This window comes from Lepeophtheirus salmonis, chromosome 2 (assembly GCF_016086655.4).
Source record: "Lepeophtheirus salmonis chromosome 2, UVic_Lsal_1.4, whole genome shotgun sequence".
Lineage (NCBI taxonomy): Eukaryota > Metazoa > Arthropoda > Copepoda > Siphonostomatoida > Caligidae > Lepeophtheirus > Lepeophtheirus salmonis.
This window is the reverse complement of record NC_052132.2, coordinates 5350873-5373625: the sequence shown is the minus strand read 5'-3', so window position 1 is coordinate 5373625 and position 22753 is coordinate 5350873. Positions and strand designations below refer to the sequence as shown.

The following is a 22753-nucleotide window of genomic DNA, read 5'->3' as shown; positions in this document are numbered from 1 at the left end:
ATGATAGCCCTAACAGGAGCGTCGTCATGGGGAGGGTTGGAGGGACTGTAGCACACCTAAATTAAGGACTTTTGAATTTTACTAGAAAATTTATTTTTTGATTTTCTTTTTAAATTCAATATTTCAAATTTGATTTTTAAATTTTTTTTCAAACAATTTAATTTTCTGTAAATTATTACGGATTTTTAAAATTTTTCTCCAAAAATTTAATATTTGAAATTTTTATTTCAAAAAATTTTGTATTATAAATTCATTTTTTTAAATATGAAAGAAATAAATTTTATATTAACACCTGTCGATTTTTGGAATTTTTTGAGAAAAACTATAGATTTTTGAAATATCCATACAAAAAATAAAATATTTTAATTTTAAAATAGAAATTAAATGTATGAAATTGTTTTCCAAAAAGTATACCAATATATTTTTTTTTAATTTTGAGAGATCAAAGTCAATGTCAAGGAAAACATCACATAATGAAATACAAGGCTGTCCCGAGGGAATGGCCTGGAAGGCCTCTTTACCCCCCCCCCTAATTAAAGAATTTCAAAAAATTTAATATTTTATTTAAGATTTCAATTTCTTTTTCAGAAAATATAATTTTCTGTGAATAACTTTGGATTTTTGACATGTTTCTTAAAAAAAATTTATAATTGAAATTTAATTTATAAAAATTTTCATCGCTCTACCAAATACCCATTCTAGTCACGACTAATGTTTTTATTCAATTTAATAAACTGAGTCTTGTATTATTTAAAGCGTCTGCCACTTTATATGGAGTGTTTTTACAAGACATGAGCATTGTTGATTTTTGCCATTTTGAGACCCTAAAGGACACAGTTTTACAACAAAATAAATCCTCTTTTCATTCATATTAGGGAAAATAGTGAACAATTGGATGACAAAACGAGACCAACCAATAAAACGACTTAAGTTTTACTGTTTATCAAAAGTATAACCCTAGTTTTGTTACTTATCAGGTCCTAATATGTTTTACAAATATGTTATTACATGTTACCAATGTTCTTTATATATTGTAGACAATAAATTAACTATAACAATGGGAAAAATCCGTTATTTTTTTCATATTATCCTGCTTTTCTCGTCACTAATCAATCAAGAAAAAAAGAAAATTAGGCATTTATTTGGGATTCTCAGAAAATATTACTTGGATTTAACTTAAATATCACTGTATACCATTTCCATCAATTATTCACTGAATGTATTAAGTATATTTTAATACTCTTAAAGCGATTTGAGTATGTTTCATCGTAATTTATTGGAATTTTGTACATTTTAGGTTATAAATATATTAAGTTTGACCCCCCAAGATGGCGTCTCCTTCAATTATGATGCAATTTATACTGTAAATGGAAACGTTCTCTTATGAACGCTAAAAAAGGTATTACAAGGGATTGTTATTTTTATAACAATTTAAATAAATCAAGGGCCTTCGTTTGGAATTCGTGCCAACATTTTTTTAAAATTTTAATCTATTAAAACTACATGGTTATTACGTATTTATGATTTATATGACAAGTGTGAGCATTTAAACTTTATAATGTTCCACATATTATTAATATTTTAGTAATATCATCTATGGAATATTCAATCATTGCGTCATCCTCATTCCAATTATTAAAAATCCTTCACTTAAAAATATTCATTTCATTTCTTAATTTTGCAACTTTTACATAACATCTATCTATATTAATAAAGCAATGTTTGTCTGTCTGAATGTATGAAAACGAGTCACCGGACGGAATGTATATAGTGTTCCTTGTTGAATATATTGATTCAAGAAATAAAAATGTAGCCGTATTAATGAAATATTGGAGGCGTGCATATAGCAATCACGGTGTACTGTACATAGTGCTCCCTGATGTAAATCATATAAATATTTTTGATATCAGAAATAATAATGCATGAAATTATAGCACTGAGCACGGGATCTCTGCTCCTGTTTGTTGGTGTTAATGATTTTGAATGATAATTCGTGATCGTACATGTTAAGATTTGAATAAAATATAAACACTGGTATGTTCAAATGTTGTTTTTATCCGTCAGCGCTCCTTTAGATTAAAGTACTCATCAGTAGGGATGTCCAAATTGTGCATAAAAGGTAGCTAGATATGGAAGTAAAAATCAATAAAAGCCTAGTTTTTTCTAGCAGAGTTATATATCGGTAATGAAAAGAAAAATTGATTTTTCTTTTTCAAATTCTTTTTATTATTTTTACATTTTTAGGGGAGAGAACACAAGATTTGAATTTATATAAGTTTTGAGTAGTTACGTGCGAGTGTACTACGGAAAACAGTGAGAGTAACATTGAGGATTTCTTGGGGAGTAATCATTAATATTGCTAAAGCAAAAATTGTCTTTTAGCCGACACCTAATTATTCCGGTAAATGCTGTGTATTACCTCTAGTACATAATAAATAATTAATAACTATTCCATATATCCGGGATTCTCAACCTTATTTTTTTACTGATGTACCATTTGTAAAATATTTATTTGACCCAAGTAACCCTTACCAGAGCAAAAACATTTTTTTCTTTAGTGAAAGGAAGGTCCACAGCAATATATTTGAGAGGGAGAGAGCTTAGTTTTTGAAAAAAAAATCCAAAATTAAAACTTTTTGGGAAAAAGTTTAAAAAATTATATTTTTTGAACAAAAATTCAAAATATTAAATTTTTTTTCAAAAATACATAATTTTTTTCAAAAATCCATACCTATTCTCAAAAAATATATTTTTTTCGAATAAAAACTTAAAATCTACAGCTGTTCACAAAATTAAAAATTTTTAGAAAAGAAAATTGAAATATTAATTTTTTTAGTAGAAAATTTTACAAAATCCATAGCTATTCAAAGTAAATTAAATTAAATTTCAAATATAAAATTAAATTGGAACATTAAATTTTCTAGTAAAAACAAAAATTCCTTAATTTGGGGTGCTACAGCTCTCCAGCCCACCTCCTGCAAACGCCCTTTAGTAATGTAACAGTTATAAAATATACTTTAAAAATCTCAAGTACCCCCAGGAGTGCCTCCAAGTACCCCAAGGGGTACGTGTACCCCCATTTGAGAATAACTGATCTAAATAATAATTAACAGTTGGCAACAAGAAAAATACAGAAGGATAAGTACCACATGTTTTTTTTCTTCAAATTTTTCCCTTCCCTTATGACAATTAAGGCTTATAGTGGTGGATACAAAAGTTAGTCTTGTGGTCCTAACATGATTCTGGATTTTATCACTTTACACAAACGTATTTTACAAGTAAATATATAACTGCATGTATCTTATAGAAATAGACCCTTTCCTAAGTTGCATCAAATGGCTTCATATCCCTGCAATAAACACATAGAAAAGGCAATAATATAAAACTCATTAATTATATTGTAAGGAATTGCAAATTTCTACCCCATAGCATTTTTATTTTTATTAATGAGAATACTTTTGCTTTTTTTTAACTTTATTGGAATGGAATTTTATGCATAAAAAAGTCTACTGGGTTGTTCTATGTACAAATATGTATATATACAAACCCACTAATGGATGTAATATGTACATATGTAGTTATAAATGTAATCATCATTAGGTGTGCTTTATTTAAGTACATTTGTATGTCATAAGGTCGGTTTGTTTTTAAGCTTTTTTCGAATTTCGATTATGGCTAGTGAGGAAAAGTTTTGATATGGTATGAAAATTAACTATAGAAAATTTCCTACAAGGTCATCTTTAGGACGCACATCTCAAACAAATTATGAGGAAAAAAAAACACAATTGCACATGTATTTCTTCATCTTATATTGGCCAACACCCAAAAGCTATTGAGGTTATCAATATTGTATTAATGTATTCATTTATTTATAAAAAATTAACGAAAAATAAGTGAAATTTTGATAACGTAGAAAATATGCTTTATTGAAAAAACCAGTCAATAAAGCAAACTAGCTAGCAAATAATCACGTGGAAATAAATGACTGCTGTAAAAAAATAACTTCATTAGTATTTGAATATTCCATTTCTAAATTGTTCTCTGTACAATCTACGAACTCTTCATTTTTTATCTTGATCCTTCTTCATCTTCTGATTCCTCTTCATTATTTTTTAATTATTAATAAAACTAATGGGTAGAGCCCGGCATTGCTCGGAGTAATGAGGTGTCGGCTAAAAGACAAATTATGCAATAACATTATAGAAGATAACTCAAATCCTCTGTGTTACTAATAATCGTATGATGTGATGAGGCAGGGGATTTCTTTTTCTAGAGTGCTAACTGCCTATACTTTACCTAAACACGCTCGTTGCTAATATAAAAAAACAGTGCTTCCTCTTTACAAGCCCAATTCATTAAAACAACTTTATCGTTATTATTTAGATCAAAAATATAAATATCGTATACATCAGGGAACACTATAAATAGTAAATATAGATCGTTCCTATTTGATTCTAGACCGCTTCCATGGAGGAATTCTTGAGCACGTTAGTTTTGTTTCAAAATTGTGAACATTGATCTACAATGACGTCATATGAAGTGGGATGGGTTGCATAAATTATACTTGTGCAACTCAAATCAGGCAGATAGGGAAGAAAGTATTTCTTTACATTGAGACCAAAAAAAAAAAAAAAAGATTAAATGCCAGAGCAAGATCCCAGTCTGGAACAAAATATCGGTCCAGATCTGTCTAAAAAGATAACGTAGGACCAAACAAAAACAATTTCGGTTCAAATCTTAGCACTAATATATTACACAAAAGTCGTTTTGTCTCGAATTTTTTTATCTCCATTATCATTTCTTTTTATCTAATTTGTAGTATGACTTGTTCAATATAATGTTGGGATTAATTATGCCCCCTACAAAAGACATTACCTCATATCTAAATCTCTTCCTTTCTTAGGACATTGTTTATATAATATTAGGATCAGGTGTCTACTCTCTTTAATTGTTCTATTTTTAACTTTATATTAAATTCGATTTTATATCCTTATCAATAATACATTTATTTATCAGTTTTTGTGGTAGTTTAGTTGGTTTTATTTTTTTGGACAAGGGGTTCAGATCTATCATATATTGTATTACGCAATCTTTTCCACAAAAAGTTAGAAAAAAAGAGCTCGAAATCATCTGGTATTCAGCCAAATAAGTTAATAATAACAACTGCTACTTATACTCTCAAACTATCATTGTCCATAATTTAATTACATATATTCATATGTTTTGTACAAGTTGCAACTACAAAACAATGACATAACTAGTATTAAATGAAAGATTTACAGTAATTAGGATAAGGCTAACGCAATAATTGAATATTCCATGAATGATCGATATACATTATGAAGTTCAAATGCCTAGAGTTACATTACTCATAAATACATAATATCTCTGTAATTTTAATGGATCAAAATGAAATGATAGTATAAACTAATCATTGGTAAGTATAATTACTAATGTTGTAATTAATTAATGCATTTGAAGACGAAGAAATTATAACTTGTACAATTTGTTTTTACAAAATACACTGGGTATTTTTGTGTTAGGGGAAATTTAATTTATAAAGTCATTTTCAACAATACAAGCAATACGCATTTGAAATAACAAAACCTCACCCTTAGAACTTTAAAATATTTGTTTGTATCAATGCATAATATTTGTAATTATGCATCTAAAAAAGTCTATCTATTTTTTAAACTCCCAAGAAATTAATATCCAATTGATTAATTTGTAGAAATTTTTCACGGTTTAAGTGAATTATGTCTCCTTCTTTTTTTTTAAATACAAAGAAGGTGGAATTCGTAGGTATAAAGGACCTTGAGTATAGAGTATTTCAATTGTGAAACATGCAACATGCTTCAAGTAAGGAACAAGGAAGTATAAATCAACAATAAACACATTTAATAATGGTTACAATCTACAGATTTCCGTAGGTCTATTACTGAGTTGGTTTCTCATGCCTTCAAGGCAGAATGTATTATACCAATCAAAAGAGTCGCTTTTATTTTAATAAGGAAAAAACAAATTTCCAATTCATTATATAAAAACTTATGTGATTTTATAAATAGTTGTAATCAACGTTCAGTCTACTCAAGACTAGAGATAGGACAAGTCATGGAACGGATCCGAAGTAGCTGGGTAGGGTATAAGTAAGCTTGTATTATTCAAAAAGATCCGAAACCTAAAATGGCTTGGAGTACTCAAACATTTTACGGATCAAAAAGAGATTCGAGGTATTTTTTGGATCTTAAAAAGCTTTGTATACTTCTTAATCTTTGTTTAAAAAAATATATATAATCTATATTGAACGTGGTATCTCTATTTATCTTGATTAGTGCTTAGAGCGAGAGCTACTTAAACAGTTGCAAAGTGGACGTCGTTACTTTTATTGCATCAACCAACCTTCCTCTAAAAAGAAACAGAAGGAAGGCTCAAAATCCGTTGGTAGTTAGCTATTGGTAACTATGAAAAAAGGAGTTAATTATAACTTGACCAATCAACGTTCAGAGGATTGATTAAGAGAAAAGAAGAAAAACATCAACTGGGGATTACAAAATATCCTGTATAGTTCTTTGTTAGTGGCGACCGTGGTGATTCCACATGGCGTTACCTCATCAAAATCAATGTTTCTTCTCCGTTTCCTCCAATCTGTGTTCTCAATATTGGTTGTTTGGATTCGAATGAGTTCTTATTGAGTTGTGAACAATAATTTTATAGTTGGAAGAATTGGCTTACTACAACTTATTTAGGACTTTTTCGGGTGAGAGTTTGCAAGATACAGTATAGGTAATACATATCCAATGTTTTATAAGAATAATTCAAATAATAACTTATAATTCTGTTCTAATAGTAATAGAATTTGGTTATTCAATGTTTCTGAATCAGTAATGTGTAAAAATGTAATCATAACACCAATCCTATTTAATAAGGTCGAAACTTCGGGTAAAATACAGATAAAATTCTAAACAAGTCACCATCTTATTTTCGTTTTGGATCTGTTTCCGAAAGTTTGGCTACCTGAATATTTACGTCTAAAATCGCGACCGACCCGGATCTGAGAAAATGTAGATCCGTTCTATCTTCACTCAACAGTAGGGATATTAAATCAACTATATATTTTTTTGACAGTATTGAATAAATCATTTTCTTTTCTACATAAATATGAACTTAGTTCATACGTAATATTACATTTATATTCTTTTTAAAGTGGGTCCATTGTAATAGCTTCTTAAGTATCTTCATTGCCAAAATTGCTTTTTAGCAAATAGTTATGAGGCAATGAAGTGATCCAAGTATAAGTAAGATTTATACAAGATAATATTTTTATTTTTTATTGATGGGATTGTGAAAATTGTCGAAATCCTCGTGAGGGTACGTTTAAAAAGGGTATGAGTTGGTAACATGGAAGATATTAGTGGTCATATGAATGATCTATCTCTATTTTGATAGTTTAAATGTATTACCGAGAAGAAGTAATTTATAGCTTTTTAAAGGATTTCCTGAGATGGAAAAAATAGGATAATTTATATATTAATATTGTGGTTCCAACGCAAAAAGGTGTTTTTTTATTTTCCAAAGTTGTCTTTTAGTCGTATAGAGAGAACATTATAAGTATAAAGTAGTGATGGGAGGATTCCAAAGAAAATCTGATGCAATTTTAGAAAAAATTCCCGATTCCAATTCTTTAGTATCTTGTATAATAGCTAAAAAACTATTTTGCTACAATGGGCGTCCACGTGATTATATTTTAGGTGGCTTGGTTTTTTTTTTTTTTGTAAAAATAAAATCCAAAAATTAAAATTAAAAAAAAAAAGTTGAAAATTAAATTTTTTGGAAAAAAACTTTATAAATTAATTGAACAAAAAAAAATCATATACTTTTTTTTCAAAATCTACAACTGCTCACAAAAAATTATTTTTTTTTTAGAAAAAAATTTCAAAAATCCACAGCTATTTACAAGAAATTAAACTTTTTGGAGAAAAATTTCCAAAACACATAGCTGTACAGAAAAATATTTTTTTTTGGAAGAAATTTCTAGTATTAAATTTTATGGAAAAAATTTCAAATACTTAATTTTGTATTAAAAAGCAAAAATTCCTCATTTTTTTTTGGGGGGGGGGGGAGGTATTTAAAAAAAAAAGATAACTTGGAAAAGTAATAAATAGTTAAATACCAGAAATAAATTATAATTATAACCCCAAATTAAACTTAATTTTCCCAACGGCGATCCCAGTTCCAGCAAAATATTTGATTCTCGATTCAGATTAATTGTCCTATCACTAGTACATAAAATCCAAACAGAAACAATGTCTTTGTTATAGAGACATTGGTGGAAGTCCTTGTTGAACTGAGTGTACCATTCAGGATTGATATTGGAGTAATTTCTCCCTATATCCAATATTTTTTCACTGAATTAAATTATATAGACAACAGTATAGGATAAGAAAAGATGCAAAGTAAAGTTGAGGAGTTATGGGCCTAAGTCCTTGATGTATCTGGAGAATAATTGAGGATTGACAAGGCTGTAATTTCTGACTGTATCATTATTAGATATTAAATGGGATTTGGGCTAATTTCCTTCAACTCATATCTCGTCGCAGCTATTTTAATGAAACGTTTTGACAGCTAAGCTGCTCTTCTTCTAAACATTCTTCAAATTGTCACATTCATTTTAAGTTTCGATAGATCATATTAATTTCATATCCCATGATCTTTGTCAGTAAATATCCCGTCTATCAAAGTTGTCAAGTTTTTTTATGTAAACTCACGAGGATTTTGACAATTTTTACATCCCCAATTATTGTATAGAATTTGTATACAGGGGTAATGTGCAGGTATTTTTTTTTTAAAGTCAGCAGATCCTGCTTGGATGTCGAATTAAAATTTAGAAGTTGATATACAAAATTGCACATAAGCCCTTTTGACTCCTAAAGAAATTTAAATCTAAATTCTATTTTAAAGGTGATGTAACGTTTTTAAATATAAACTTCTGGCCTTCACCAAATTTACAGTAACAAAAATAAGTTTGCCCTATGATAAAGAAAAGAAAGGTCTAATATTTTAATGGAAGGTTTATTTTTTCAGTGAGAGACATTATATGAACAATTAAAAAAGTGTTGGAGAGAAAGAAAAATGTTGAGTATAACCCCAAAAACACCATTCCTAATGTTAAGCATGTGGGTGGAAACATTATGTTAAGGGACCATACATTTATGACAACAGGGAAAAGTACAATTTTGGACTCCGTTCCCCCGTCTGTGATTGTCCAAAACTTGATAACACCTCTGATTGGACGTCCTTAATCTTTAGATCCCCCTGTATGTATTTGTAAATTAAATATATTGAAGACCACTTATTTTCTCATAAATTTATTTCTACCAACCGAAATTTTTTCCTAGTATATAATAAAAATTCCTTCGTTTAGGAAGTACTACTTCAGTCCCTCCAGCCTCTCCTTCCTTCCAATGCTCCTGCCTTCATATTGAAAAAGTTTTGTTGATCAGTGAAACACTAATAAGTTCTCAATGTAGTGGACTCCCAAGTATCCCATACCCCTTCCCCCCGCCACTTCATAAATGTATGACATCTTTGGCCCATGTACCTTGAAAATCTTGGGAAATAACCTCCTTTCTTCAGAGCAGGGACACTGAAAATGAATTGGCACTGTCATGGGCCTTCTAGCATCAGAGTGTCTCAAACAAAGGAGTGGCTCCGGATGAATCACATTAAGGTCACATAGTGGCCTAACCAGTCTCTGAACCTCAATCCCATAAAACATATTTATCAGTGGGCAAACATACAAAATTGGCAAGGGATCAAATACTTATTGCCTCCACTGTATATAACAGCTAGCCAAAGAATTGGCAGAACCCACTACACTCAACCCTTAAGCCTTTGATGTTAGTTTCCAAAAGAAGGTCTTCATATCAAATTCAGGGTTATCTTTTCTATACTTGTAAAATTTATGCAGAATTACATGTGTGGCATAAAAGCCTGAGAATGGTTAGATTTACATGAGTTTCAAGCCTATTGTGCGAGACTTGAGAATTCTGGAGTGGAAATTCTTTTGCTTAGTGAAAAATATGGCATTAAAAGTATATATAAACTTAATTACTAAGGCATGAACAAGCTGATCTTTATGGGAATTGCGGGTTGAAATACACAGTCAGACCCGTAGTCTAAAAGTCAAACTGTGCATCACTAATATGGTGGTATAACTAGTCATTGAATTCTATAAGCCTGAAACAATAACGCAACCTTTTATATTCCCATATGAGGGCCTTATAAAAGGAGTTATTCGTTGAAAAAAAAAAGGGAGAAAGCGTTACCAACATTTTTTACACCATTCCTACAAGAGGGGAATAAAGAAAAAAAAAGTGCATGCATCGTTATTGCATGGATTTATAATTCAATGATGTAGTATACGATAATAAAAGTGTCATTTTTAGGGTTTAGGTTTTGTTTATGTGACTTTTTATGATATAAAGTATATTCGGTGTCAAGATACCTTTTGTAGAAATGTCTATATATTAACAAAAGGAGGAGGAGGAGGGATATAAAGAGTATGATGGATCTAAACCTTTTGATCTATACATTTTTGAAAGTCTTCATAATATTGATTGCCAAAAAAAAACCCTAGTGCAACAAACAGATTTAACCTATTTATAATAGAGTAAATAACAATATTGTTTTGGAATATAAAATAATAATACAACCATTTGCGTAATACTTGGATAGTAAGCACATGTTTTGGACTGCAGTACCTGTTTGCAATTTGTATAACAAGTGGATTGGTAGTGCATGTCTTTGTTTTTGCAATTTGGATTATAAAAAAATATCTAAAAAATGATCAAAATCCCAGCAAGCATAAATGTTAAAAAAATGGAAATTTGCGGAGGAAATTTCAAATGGATCTAATTTATTACATTTTGGACAAATAATTTATTATATAGGAGTGGGGAACCAAAACTTGCAGTAACATTTAATTACAATTTAATCCTCCTTATTTTTGATTAGGATGTTTCATTACTCAACCAAACGACAGATAAAACAAAAATCAACAAGTTTTGTTTTTATTTCATGTCTCTAAGTATAAAAATGTCGGAGTAGCAACAAAAAAGTAACGATTTTGAAATTTCCTCTGAGCTTGTTTCGGTGCTTTTGCCTTCTCTTCGCGCTCCTTTTTTTCTTAAAACTACTTAACCCTAATTATTGCATATCTTTGGTTTAAATTGTTTTAAAAATACATGACAAAATAAATATAATTAAAATATTTGGCCTTGCACGAACAGTATCTTATTACCTTTCATCCCTAAATCATATAACAGGCAACTAATGTTAACAAGGTTATTAATTCTATAATACCATAAGTCTCGCTTCTGCTTTCTCCTCCCACTCTACAAAATCCCATTCATACTAATAGCTACTAATACCGATACATACTACTACTTCAAATCCTATATGTTACTTATCATTTTAAAGTGCCGTGATACGCGCCATGTGTCCATCATACTCCATCTTTAAATGATATTTTAAAACATTGAACTTTTGATCTATTTGAGTTAATCAATCAGTTACAGCCCCTTGCTCTAAAAATAATGATTTAATATGTATATTGTTGTATTTACATAGGTAAATAAGTATTTGTATAATCAAAGAATATGCAAATGAGGCAAAGTATTGAAATGACTCTCAGGAGATCGACATTTGAATAGAAAAACAACTTGTTTCAGTATTTATTTATTAACATAACATATAAAACAGACTAATCATAATGGAATGCAGATTGTGTTGAAATATGAAAAAGCAGGAGATATTCGTTAATTTAACTGTTTTAAAAGTCAATAGAAATTGATTTAAAATAAGTTTGGATGGAATAAAGTTATATGTAGAGTTGTAAAATATATTACATAGAAAGCGCACAAGATTTTTTTTTCTAGCTGGCAATTGAAATAATGTTTTTATTTAAATTTCCATTGCAAAAAGCTGTTGAATAATTATATTTTTTTTATCATAATATTTCTCAAAATTTATTCTTAAAGAGATAAGTTTATAGTATAATCAAAGTTTGAAGTGTACTCACTCGTACATGTGCTCTGAATGAATGAGTGTAACACTGAGGAGCTGTTGGGAATGTACATTAATTAAAAGTGGGTGGAAAGACCAAACTTGTTGAAGTCGAAAATGAGACTGGATTTCGGAGAGCGCGAAGAAAAGACACCAACCGTTTTTCCTTTTTTAACCAAAGGCGTCTGCAAAAGTTATTTAGATTTTTTTTTATGATGCCAATTTCGTCGACTACACCTTTTGGGTACATGGGAAGGTCTGCAGTACCAGTCGTCCAATCACAGAGGCCCTCAGAGTCAATGTAACACAGTACTAGGACGTTTGACGGAGGACTATATCTACAGCAGGTGCCAGGCCTTCCGCTACCACTTGGAAGCCATCATCGCTACTAGGGGCGGCTAATTAATGATTAAGAGAGATCAAATAATATTAATTCGGTTGAAATTCTACTATTAATTAATAAATTATAACTTATTGAAATTTAAAATTCAAAGTGTTCAGACTTTAATGGACCCCTCGGTAAGTATAAGTCCTTGTTAGACTCAGAATCGAATTGAGGATCGATATTAGATAAATTCCCATTAATGTCATTGCTTAATACCGAGTAAGACTTATGTATATTTTCTGCCAAACACGGGTATTTGTGACTGATATAATAAAACGTCATGACAGATAAGCTGCTCTCCTCCAAAATATTCTTCAAATTATCAGGGTTACCGTGTTCATTTTCAGTTTCTTTTATTTTTAATACTGGCAAGTCATATTATATATTTAACACTTTTCAAGGCTTACAAAGAGCATGTTTGTCTAAGGTGAACGAGTAGTGAATTATTATTATAAATCCGACATGCAATGGGATTTTATAAAAATTATATTTTACTTGTTCCCCCCCACCTGAAATGAATTTAAAATTTGTCAACAAAAGGAATACAGTGCATAAAAGAATTGTTTATGAATAAAAACCACGTTAATGCATTTCATATTTTGAGGTAATATTCAAGTAATAATAATACATGACCCTCAAATGAAATAAAACCACTTTCTCCCCATTTTGTATGTATGAAAATGACATGAAATTAGTATTAATCAAGAGGAGATTTCAGTAACTTCTCATAGAGGAAGAAATTGCACAGTTCAATTTCAAATAGCCAGATAAATCATGGGTTTTATCAATCCATCTAGATATTGTGGTAAAGTATTCAACATCATTAGACTCGGGCTGCCAGTGCATGGGTTTGACTCCCAGATCTTGGGATTTTCATATCCTCTTGGGTTTTACTTTAGAAAATGTACAGGGTAGGGCATGAAAACGGTGATTCGAGAAATGGATTTAGAAATACAAATGGACTTCAAATCCAGTGGCTTCAAATCTGGCGAGGAAGGAGGAATCGAGCCATGTTATCTGCGCAGAACTTTTGGCACTTGGCGGACGTGTGAGATACGGAGCTGTCCTGAGTCCACAAGTAGTTACTCCCTGGGTAGTTTGTCTTCAGCCAAGGCAAGATGGTATACCTAAGCACCTTATAGTAGGCCTCCCGGCCAATTTTCTGTCCAGCCTTGAAAAAGAATGGAGACATCTTATTTCCATCAGAGGCTACAACGCCGAGGACCATTGTTTGGGGTGGATATTTGTTGTGGTAAACTCCTTTGACCTCTTCTTTTGTTTCCACAAGCCAGCAGTCGTTCCAGTATTTGCAGAATTGATCAACTGTGAAAATCTTCTTGTCCGAGAAAATGTTCACAATTGACCTATTTGTCTTGATACATGTGAGGATTTTCTTGCACTTCTAGAGCATCCTGGCTTTCATACCCTCTGTCAGAGGGTGGTGTAGGATATATGTGAAAGAAACTAATCCCAAGTTGTGCTTTATAGCCCTCCTGATGGTCTTCAGAGCCACAAAGAAGTAGTTGTCGAGGCGATAGTTGGATTTTCCTTTATATTGTTCTCCAAACTTAACAGGAACTTCGTATCCCTCTTTAAACTCTACCTTCCACTTCCTGACATCCTAGAGAGGTCTTCTCCATTTTGTTCGCTGCCTTTTTATTCGTAATAAAAACAATCTCTAACCCTTTTCATAGCAATGAGAAAATAAACATTATTTATCGGTCCACGTTTGGCTGCCCTACTCTGACTATGATCTATAATCTTGAGTCTTTCATATTTTATAATAAGCTTATAAAGAACGATTACACTCTTATTTTATTACTTATTTTATTCAAGTGTACAAACTAATAGATGCTGTCTTGCACTTTATATTACTTACACCTTTGAAACAGTTTATAATAGTGCATGATTTAAGCTATAGCAGTGGAAGTGTAATTCTCAAAAAGCTAAGCAATTGGAGAACCAAACTAAATTAACAATTTCCGCAGTATGTGTCGTAGAGGATGAAACAGCCTAATATTGAATTTCAGTCCGAAAATTTTAGGCTCCATGTTTTCTATATGATGATATTATCGGATAACAAAAGAATGTTGAGTTTCTTTTTGTTAAAGATCAAATACTGCAGTAAGCCGGAATGTCAGATATCGATACGAATAATTAAAGTGACCCTAAAAATGTTATTGGAGTAAAGGCATCATCACATTTGATGAATAACTTGTCTGATGAAATTCCTTGTTTCATCATTTAACTTAAAACACGAAATTGGTACAAAAATAGATGATAATTTTTACTTATGACTACATAGAGCCTGATAGAGTAAAATTTAAATACATCATGCAAGATGTCATTGTAAAAAAATTGTAACAACTTCTTGATTTTTTTGGGGTGTGTAAGATATAATTCACACTCTGGTACTAAAGTATTCCCTGCCTTAATAATGAGTTATTATAATATTTCTTTCTTTCTTTTTTTCTCTTCTCTCCCTTTAAATTAAAACATGATTTCTTAAAGTTCCTATTAAGACTATGTATTAAAATATGAAATAAATTTTATTTTGACAAAAAAAAGATATCTACAAAGCTAAGGTTACTAGTTCCTAAAGTATCTTAAAGCCCCAGTATTTTAGTACCATCTATTATTCCATTGGCTGTCCACTTCCCTTTACATGGACCGAAACAAATATATATCTTGATAATCAATTGAAGGCTTATTGTTTATTTGCAGCCGACCATTTGTTAATAGGTACTAAAACTAAAATTTGTTGAATAAAGATAAGATAATGAAAGAACTCTTTTAATATTCTTGGAGCCTTGAGTTTCAGTCTTTTTTTTTAAATATCTTGAGTTATAAATGGCTGCTTCTGTTGAAAAGTTGAGTGGCATCCTGCATTAGACATACTTTTACGGAAGGTTCTCCTTACATATTCTGAGATGATTTATTAGTTTACACTTGGTGGGTCCAGAGGACAATATTTCTAATATAATTAATTAAGGTGATAATTCGTTTCGGTCAAAAATAAAGATTCTACTCCTCAAAATAAAGCATTGCTAAATGTTAACTATTACCTAGTAAGGAATGTAACTGTAGGAGAATCCTCATTTGCAAAGGATATTTGTGCAATTTTAATTTCGCCGATTGCAAGATACGGAGCTCTCAAAATGAAGATTCCAAAGGTGATTGATGTTGCTTGGTACTGGGCCTCTGTTTATATTAGATATCATCCATTAAGCTCAAGGATGAATGTAAAAACATTGCGGAGGTTTCTAAAACTATTTAGAAACAACCCCTAGAAACGAGCTAGTTATTAGTCAAAATACAATTTTGGTTCTACTACTTCTTTGTTTGCTAGTCACCAGGATTACTGATCTATTTTGATCAAACTTGCTGCAAAGATTATATATGGTCACGGTAAGGGTTCCATTAAATTTTTAGGGGGCAAAGTAACACAAAAGGTAATAGAATGTACAATTCCTAATCTACCATAACTTTGGAACAAATTGAGATAATTAACTCAATTAGATTTTAGGCGGAGGGTTTGCACTCTACGAGTGTTCATTTTTTAAAATCTGTGTTGACTAGAAATGGTATGAGGGTAGATGTATGTTTTTTTATTTTATTTTGTTGATTTTTAATCATTTAATAATAATATTTTAGGGATATTTACCTCCGGAACAAAGTTGAACGGAGGTAATGTTTTTGACTATGTTTGGTTGTTAGTTACCAGGATTAAGGCAAAAGTTAGAGATTGATTTTGATTAAACTCGTTACGAAGAGTAAAAAGCCATTAAATTTTGAGAGTGAATGAACGTACAAAACGTAAAAAAATGCATAATCGACCATAACTTTAGAACAAAGTGAGAACCATAACTCAAGTTGAATTTAGGCGGAGGTTTTCAACTCTATCGAATTCCCATTCTATTTCTTGATGATATGTTATTTTTTTTGGATTTTATTCGTGAATATTTATGTTTGTGAGCCTTAATCTGCTGAATGAGTTTTAAATTATAATGTAGAACTATATTTCCTCAAATGCAACTTGACCAGACAATTTTAAATGATTCTTATATATTATTTACTATCTAAATAAAGGTGTTTAAAAAAATATATATATATATAAAATAAAATAAAATCGTCGTAATTACTGTCTATACAATTTGATTACAAAGGTTATCCAACAAAATATTGTTAATAAAACATAAATGTCTGTTACATAATAATATTATCATTATTACGTTGTATCGAAGAAACAATATTATATCATGACTTATTATATAATATATAACACCAATGGCTATTGTTATTGAGTAATTTTCTTGGTTCATAGACAAGTTATAAAAAAGTATGAACTTTGAAAATCTCATTCATAGACTGCCTAATTGTCTATCGATTTTATAGTCTATGGTCATTTTCACTAAGGAAATTATCATTTCTTCTCTATTATATTACCAGAACGGAATTGTTGTAAGCATTGCCTTGCCCTTGCATTCGATACTGTACTGGGTTCATAAGCAACACAGTTTTTTTGCTACCTGCTCAGCCTTTTCGTAGTAATAGTGAAGAATATCTCGAATTTTCTCTTTATTTACTTCCATTTTAGAACGCTCTAACACACACCTGGACTCATCAACCACAAAACTGTCAATGAACTTTTTTTTAAGTCTACGCTTAACCTTTAATTTTTTTTTGATGCATTGTTTCTATATCGTGAGATATAGATCACTAAAGTAATTTGCAAAAAAACACTAAAAGCTTTTTACTTAACCTAATATACGTATTGTGAGTCACTCTTTAGAGATGATATCAATATTCATTTGTTGTGGGATGATATTTTTGCCCTTCAAGGCCATGGTGGCCTTAAATAGCACTTATCTAAAAAAAAATTGGCAAACAAACGATTACAGTTTAGAACTCATTTTAATTTCTGAATGTCCCGAGCAACGCACGGTAAACCTATTCTAGTATGAAATTAAATGTGTTGCTTAAATCATATTTGAACAATATATAGATCAGGAGTGGGGGGGAAAATCGCTCCCTAGAGTGAAACCCAAAAAAAATTGGTCCACGATTTGAAGACGATTAAATTGTGGTCCTAGCATCGCAGTCTGTACCAAAATATCGCTATCCATTGGTCTAAAAAAGTATCTATAGAATGAACTGAAGAAAACAAAATTCTGGGATTAAAAAATGTTTTTCTTTTGGAGAGAAAAAAATAACATGTGTGTAATTTTTGTATTTCAAAAAATTAAATGTATCAGGACATTTTCGCTCACACGAACAAAAACATTTTAAATCACAAAGCTTCTTCATTTTGATAGGAAAAGGGGTTGAGGTTTGTGGATTATAATATGCACAATCTTCAGATATGTCTATACAGGAATACGTGTACAGTGTACACGTATAATAGATGTGCTAACCCACCTTTTCTCTAATTTTATATCCAACATGCAATATTCCAATAAATATTATTTATTTATTTCCAGAACAAGATCAGCTCATCCTGTGGAAATGTGACCTATCGAGGGATCCTGGATCAAGAGGAGAAGAACATCATTGTACAAATACATAATGAACTGCGCGCAAAAATAGCCAATGGTCTCGAGAGTCGTGGCTCTCCTGGCCCACAACCCTCTGCTGCAAACATGATTGAATTAGTAAGTTTATTCATTGAACTATTATTATAATATGTAATAAAAATTGCCATTTTCCTTTTCCCATATGAGTCAATTTTTCTCTTATGTGTACAAAATAAATAAGAGTAAAATAAGGACTACATATATTTGATTTAACATTTCTAAAGTGGCAATATACAAATTTCAGCAAAATGGGTCCCTCAGTTTTTATTAGTATTACAAATTTTAATTTTAATAAATATTTTGGACGAAGATCTATACAAAAAAATAGAATTACCAACCAAAAGTTTATCTAAATATAAATTATGCACTAAGCACTGTAATAGGGTATAAATAAAATATACCAAAAAATATGTATTTTACACAAGATGAGAGTTTAAAAAGAAAAAAATGGCGCAGAAAAGAATTTTTAACATTGCCCTCTCTGTGAGTAAGGTACAATTATTTTAATTTGTAATAATAATTAGTGAAGTAAAAAGTTATTACCTTTTTTGCTCTATTTGGTCAATAAAATAAAAATAAATAAAATTAATATGCCGGTCCAACTCGACGATTTCCTGTTGCTGTTGCAATCGATACTGTATTTGGTTCATAAACAGCACAGTTTTTTTGGCAGCCTGCGCAATCTTTTCACCTTGGTCGTATTGATACTAATCAATGTTTCAAATTTTCTCTTTTTTACTTCTATTTTGGAAAGGGTAACATAATCTGGAATCACCAAACTCAAAACTGTAAATGTACTTTTCTTAAAGTGCACGCTTCACCTTTATTTATACTTTAAGCTTTTTTTTTATGATGAAATATATTAATCGGGAGATAAAGGTCCTTTTTTTCTTGATATAATATTAGAACTCACGGAGTTGAACTATTATACCACGAGACGGTGCCCCTCTCTGTTTCTTTGTGTAAAAACTAATATAAGTAAACAAGGCTCATGTCTAGGAATGTAGGTAAATTTTTTAGCTGCCTCGTTTTTTTAGAACCGGTAATCTGAAGAATGAATTTTCTTTCCTTAGCAGTTGCCATTATTATTTAATTCATAAATCTTCCTAAATAGATTCAATTATATTCAAAACCTGATTGAACATTCATAGGTGCTCATAAAAAGACAGAAAGTAATCTTGAGGATTTGTTGCGGAATTATAATTATAAGTCCTTGTTGAGGTGAATTGAGAATTGACATTAGAGTAATTATAGCTAATGTCGCTGTTTAGTTCCTTCTCCCCCTCCCTTCTTGTCACAGCTGATTGTTGCTGATCTCCTTCAAACATTCTTCAAATTATGAGGATCACCATGTTGATTTTTGATTTCTTTTTGCAACATACCCGAAATACACACGATTTTCATCACTACTCATATACCCATAAATAAATAATACAACATATAGGTATTGGCTTTTTTCTAGCTGCTCATGGAATATATGTTTTTATTTTCTTTTCTACAGCTGTTCTTATTATTCTTTCATTCTTGAAGAGAGAACATGTTATACGTACAAACTATAAAGTGTAACTAGGAATGTGTTTGCTCATCAAGGACGGAGAGTAACACTGATGAGTTATAAGTGTAAGTCCTTGTTGGACTCGGAGTAGATTAGAAGATAGATATCAGATATACTTCCTGTCTTTATTTTTAAATAGATACAGAGTGAGGTTTGTGTTTATTTCCTTCATCTTACAGCTGATCGCAGCTAATATAATGAAATACTGCTCTTCTCACAAACATTATTCAAATTGTTTCTTTTGGAAAATAGGAACGAAACAATGTCATTTGGTACATCAAGTGGATAATGTTCCCAATAATGGAATCATTTTTACACGGTCATATTTTGCAGATCTCTGAATTTTTTTAGAACTGTAATATGTAATAAGAATTTTTTTAAGAAAGACGGATTTTCTGCCCTGGTGTTACAAAAATTATTCATGAAGGAAAAGTTATAACTAAATCGGTAGATGTGTTAGACTGCTTTCATTCCCATTTCCACAACATTGTTAACACAAAAAAGGGGAACTTTCCGAAAAGAGAGGTAACTTCCACTGTTGAAGGGAATTATATCTACTCCAAAGATATTATTTCTAACTTTATAGGAAAGTATTTTAAGATAAAGCATGTGGTCCAGATGGAGTCTAGGGAAAAGTAATTCCATATTTTTAAAAAATTGGACGTTTTATGGAAAAGTTAGGACGACTACCCAAATCATAGACTCAAGAAAAAATTCCATTGATTCCACAAAAAGAAGATGGGGCAAATTATAGCGATTGGAGACGAATTACTGTTCTTAATTAATCATATAGGATTATCTTTGAAGTATTGGCTGAACAAATGTAACTAATTTTCAACAAAAAAATATGATTGAACAAAAAGGATTTTAAAAAAATAGGAAATTTTCCGATGTTTCGCACAATATTCAAGTTTCAAATGAATACAGTGGAAAGTAGTGAGAAGTTTAGAGCAGTAGTGAGAAGTTTAGAGCAGTAGTGAGAAGTTTAGAGTAGTAGTGAGAAGTTTAGAGCAGTAGTGAGAAGTTTAGAGCAGTGGTGAGAAGTTTAGAGCAATAATAGCAATGAACTTCTGCAAAGCTCTTGACTCTATTTCACAAAAGCAAATTTTTAGATCTATCAAAAAAATTCTTCCAAAACGTTTTTTAACCCCGTACGTGTCTTGTTATACAACGGCACTTTGACGATCCCATTGGATGGACTAGAAATCCAGCCAGTCATCTTAGAAAAAAGTTTTCGTCAGGGATACCCCTCAGCTCTACTTCTTTTCAGAGTTGTACCTCCTTTTAGATGATACGAAGAGGTACAGAGGCATTAGGATTAGTTTTGAGGGATCTCAACTTTTTTAGAAAGTTAAAGGACCTCTCAATTTTAGAAGAACACGCAATGGTACAATATATTTTAATCGTTCATATTTAAAATCGGAAGAATTGCTCAACCATGGAAAAATAAGATTTCCACTTGTCGATTCTTCAAAATGTTATTTAATGCCATGCCCGTGGCACGTTAACATGGTCCCCTTAAACTTTGATACAGCTTTGAATCGGAGTTGCATAGTAAGCGTTTGGACCTCCATATGACTTGGAGAATAAGACTAGCGTCTTCTCTGAGAGATTATACAAAGTTTATCATGCAGTATACAATCTTCATAGATTTTATTAAATATACGAGGGCCTTTAAAGGACTGCGGAAAGCTAAGTTATATAGCTTCATAGGTTTGTAGACTGCCCTGCCACCTATATCCTTAAATATTTTGTATCCATAAACCTAAAAGGGTTGTCGAATGGAGAAGAAAAATATGTGAAAGGTTTTGTTCTTTTTGGAATTTCAGAATAGTGAAACTTCTGAAGTCACAAGTGCCTTGGACTTTGCAATTGTTAATTGTAGCATGTTTAATATAATATGTATATAAACCCAATATAAAATGTTTAAAAAAAAAATGGTTAATTTTCTATTTCTATTTTTTTTTTAACATACCCGTGAATAATATTATTTTCATCTATGCTCATCCCAGTATTGTGTCCGTCCTTATTTAGGACTGAGAACCGCAGTCCAAGATCAGATGGTGGTCCTTAAAGAAGGTAAAATTGATCCTTAGTGACGTCATTAAAAGTGGTTTCCCTTTATTTAATGATTTCTTTATAAAAAGTATAAATTAGATTACTAAGTAATAATATAATTTGTTAGTACTATATTCAAAACAGGAATATTTTTCAAAATCTTATTTGGCTTAATAAACATGGACATTCCATGGACCGACAGTTAAGGACCGGTCCATAAGGCTGACAGTCCTAAGAATCGATAGGGCCGATCCTAAGACTAGAATGGACTTAACCAAATGAATAAGGACCGACTCAACACTACTCGTGACCCGTTGTTAAATGTTTATAAAAGAACAAGGATCCATGTGTCAAATGGGAAAAAGAGACAAGAAACAATGACGTGGATATACTTCCATGTATATAGAATTCTATGGTGTATTCATGAATTTACATAATATGACTGAGGAATTACGCTTGTAGTACTATTATTTATTTATTCAGAAGTGATTTTATTGAATAATTATATGCTAATCTGATTTGCATATCTTGAATATGCAAATTCAACGGTGAAAAGTAAATAGTCAAAAATCAGCATTCCCCCCTCCCCTTGTTCTTTACTCTGCTTTCTATTTGTATGCTTGTAAGGATATTTAAATAAAAGTGTCAAAATGAAGTCAAATCAAATTCTTTGTTTATTTCTGGGTCCTTACAATCTATCAAACCAAGTGGAAAGGTATTTAATTCAACTCAAAAAGACTCTTTCAAGTGTCTTGTATCTATTTATATTATTTAATGTTTGTCAATATGAAGGCAAAAGTATCTTGGCTTTGACTTATCTTCTTTCTTGAAATACAAATGTGTCACCTCAACATAAAAACAATCTTGAAACAAAAACGTTAAACCATCATCATATTTTTTTTGTGAACTATGCCTAATAACGACGATCTCTTTAGTAGCGATGACTGGAACGACTTCCTGCTCACAAGAGCTGCTTTTGTTTACCAGAGGGAACTGTAGATCTGGGCATGCCTTATTCTGAACCACTACAACCCCTACCTCGAATGATTTAGAGTCCTTAATCTCTAATACTGTCAAAGATACATAGAACAAAAGTGTGGTCTTGTTAGAAATAGCATT

The 22753-nt window shown here is 30.9% G+C and overlaps 1 protein-coding gene across 2 annotated transcripts in view; it reads left to right on the top strand.

The window, feature by feature from the left end:
- Positions 1-22753, top strand: part of LOC121132561 (uncharacterized) — an 80134-nt gene that overhangs the window by 29093 nt on the left and 28288 nt on the right. For both annotated transcript variants that reach the window (XM_040727992.2, XM_071894167.1), the window contains one exon: positions 17929-18099. In XM_040727992.2, the coding sequence (XP_040583926.1) occupies positions 17929-18099 (171 nt within the window). The remainder of the gene's footprint in view (positions 1-17928; positions 18100-22753) is intronic.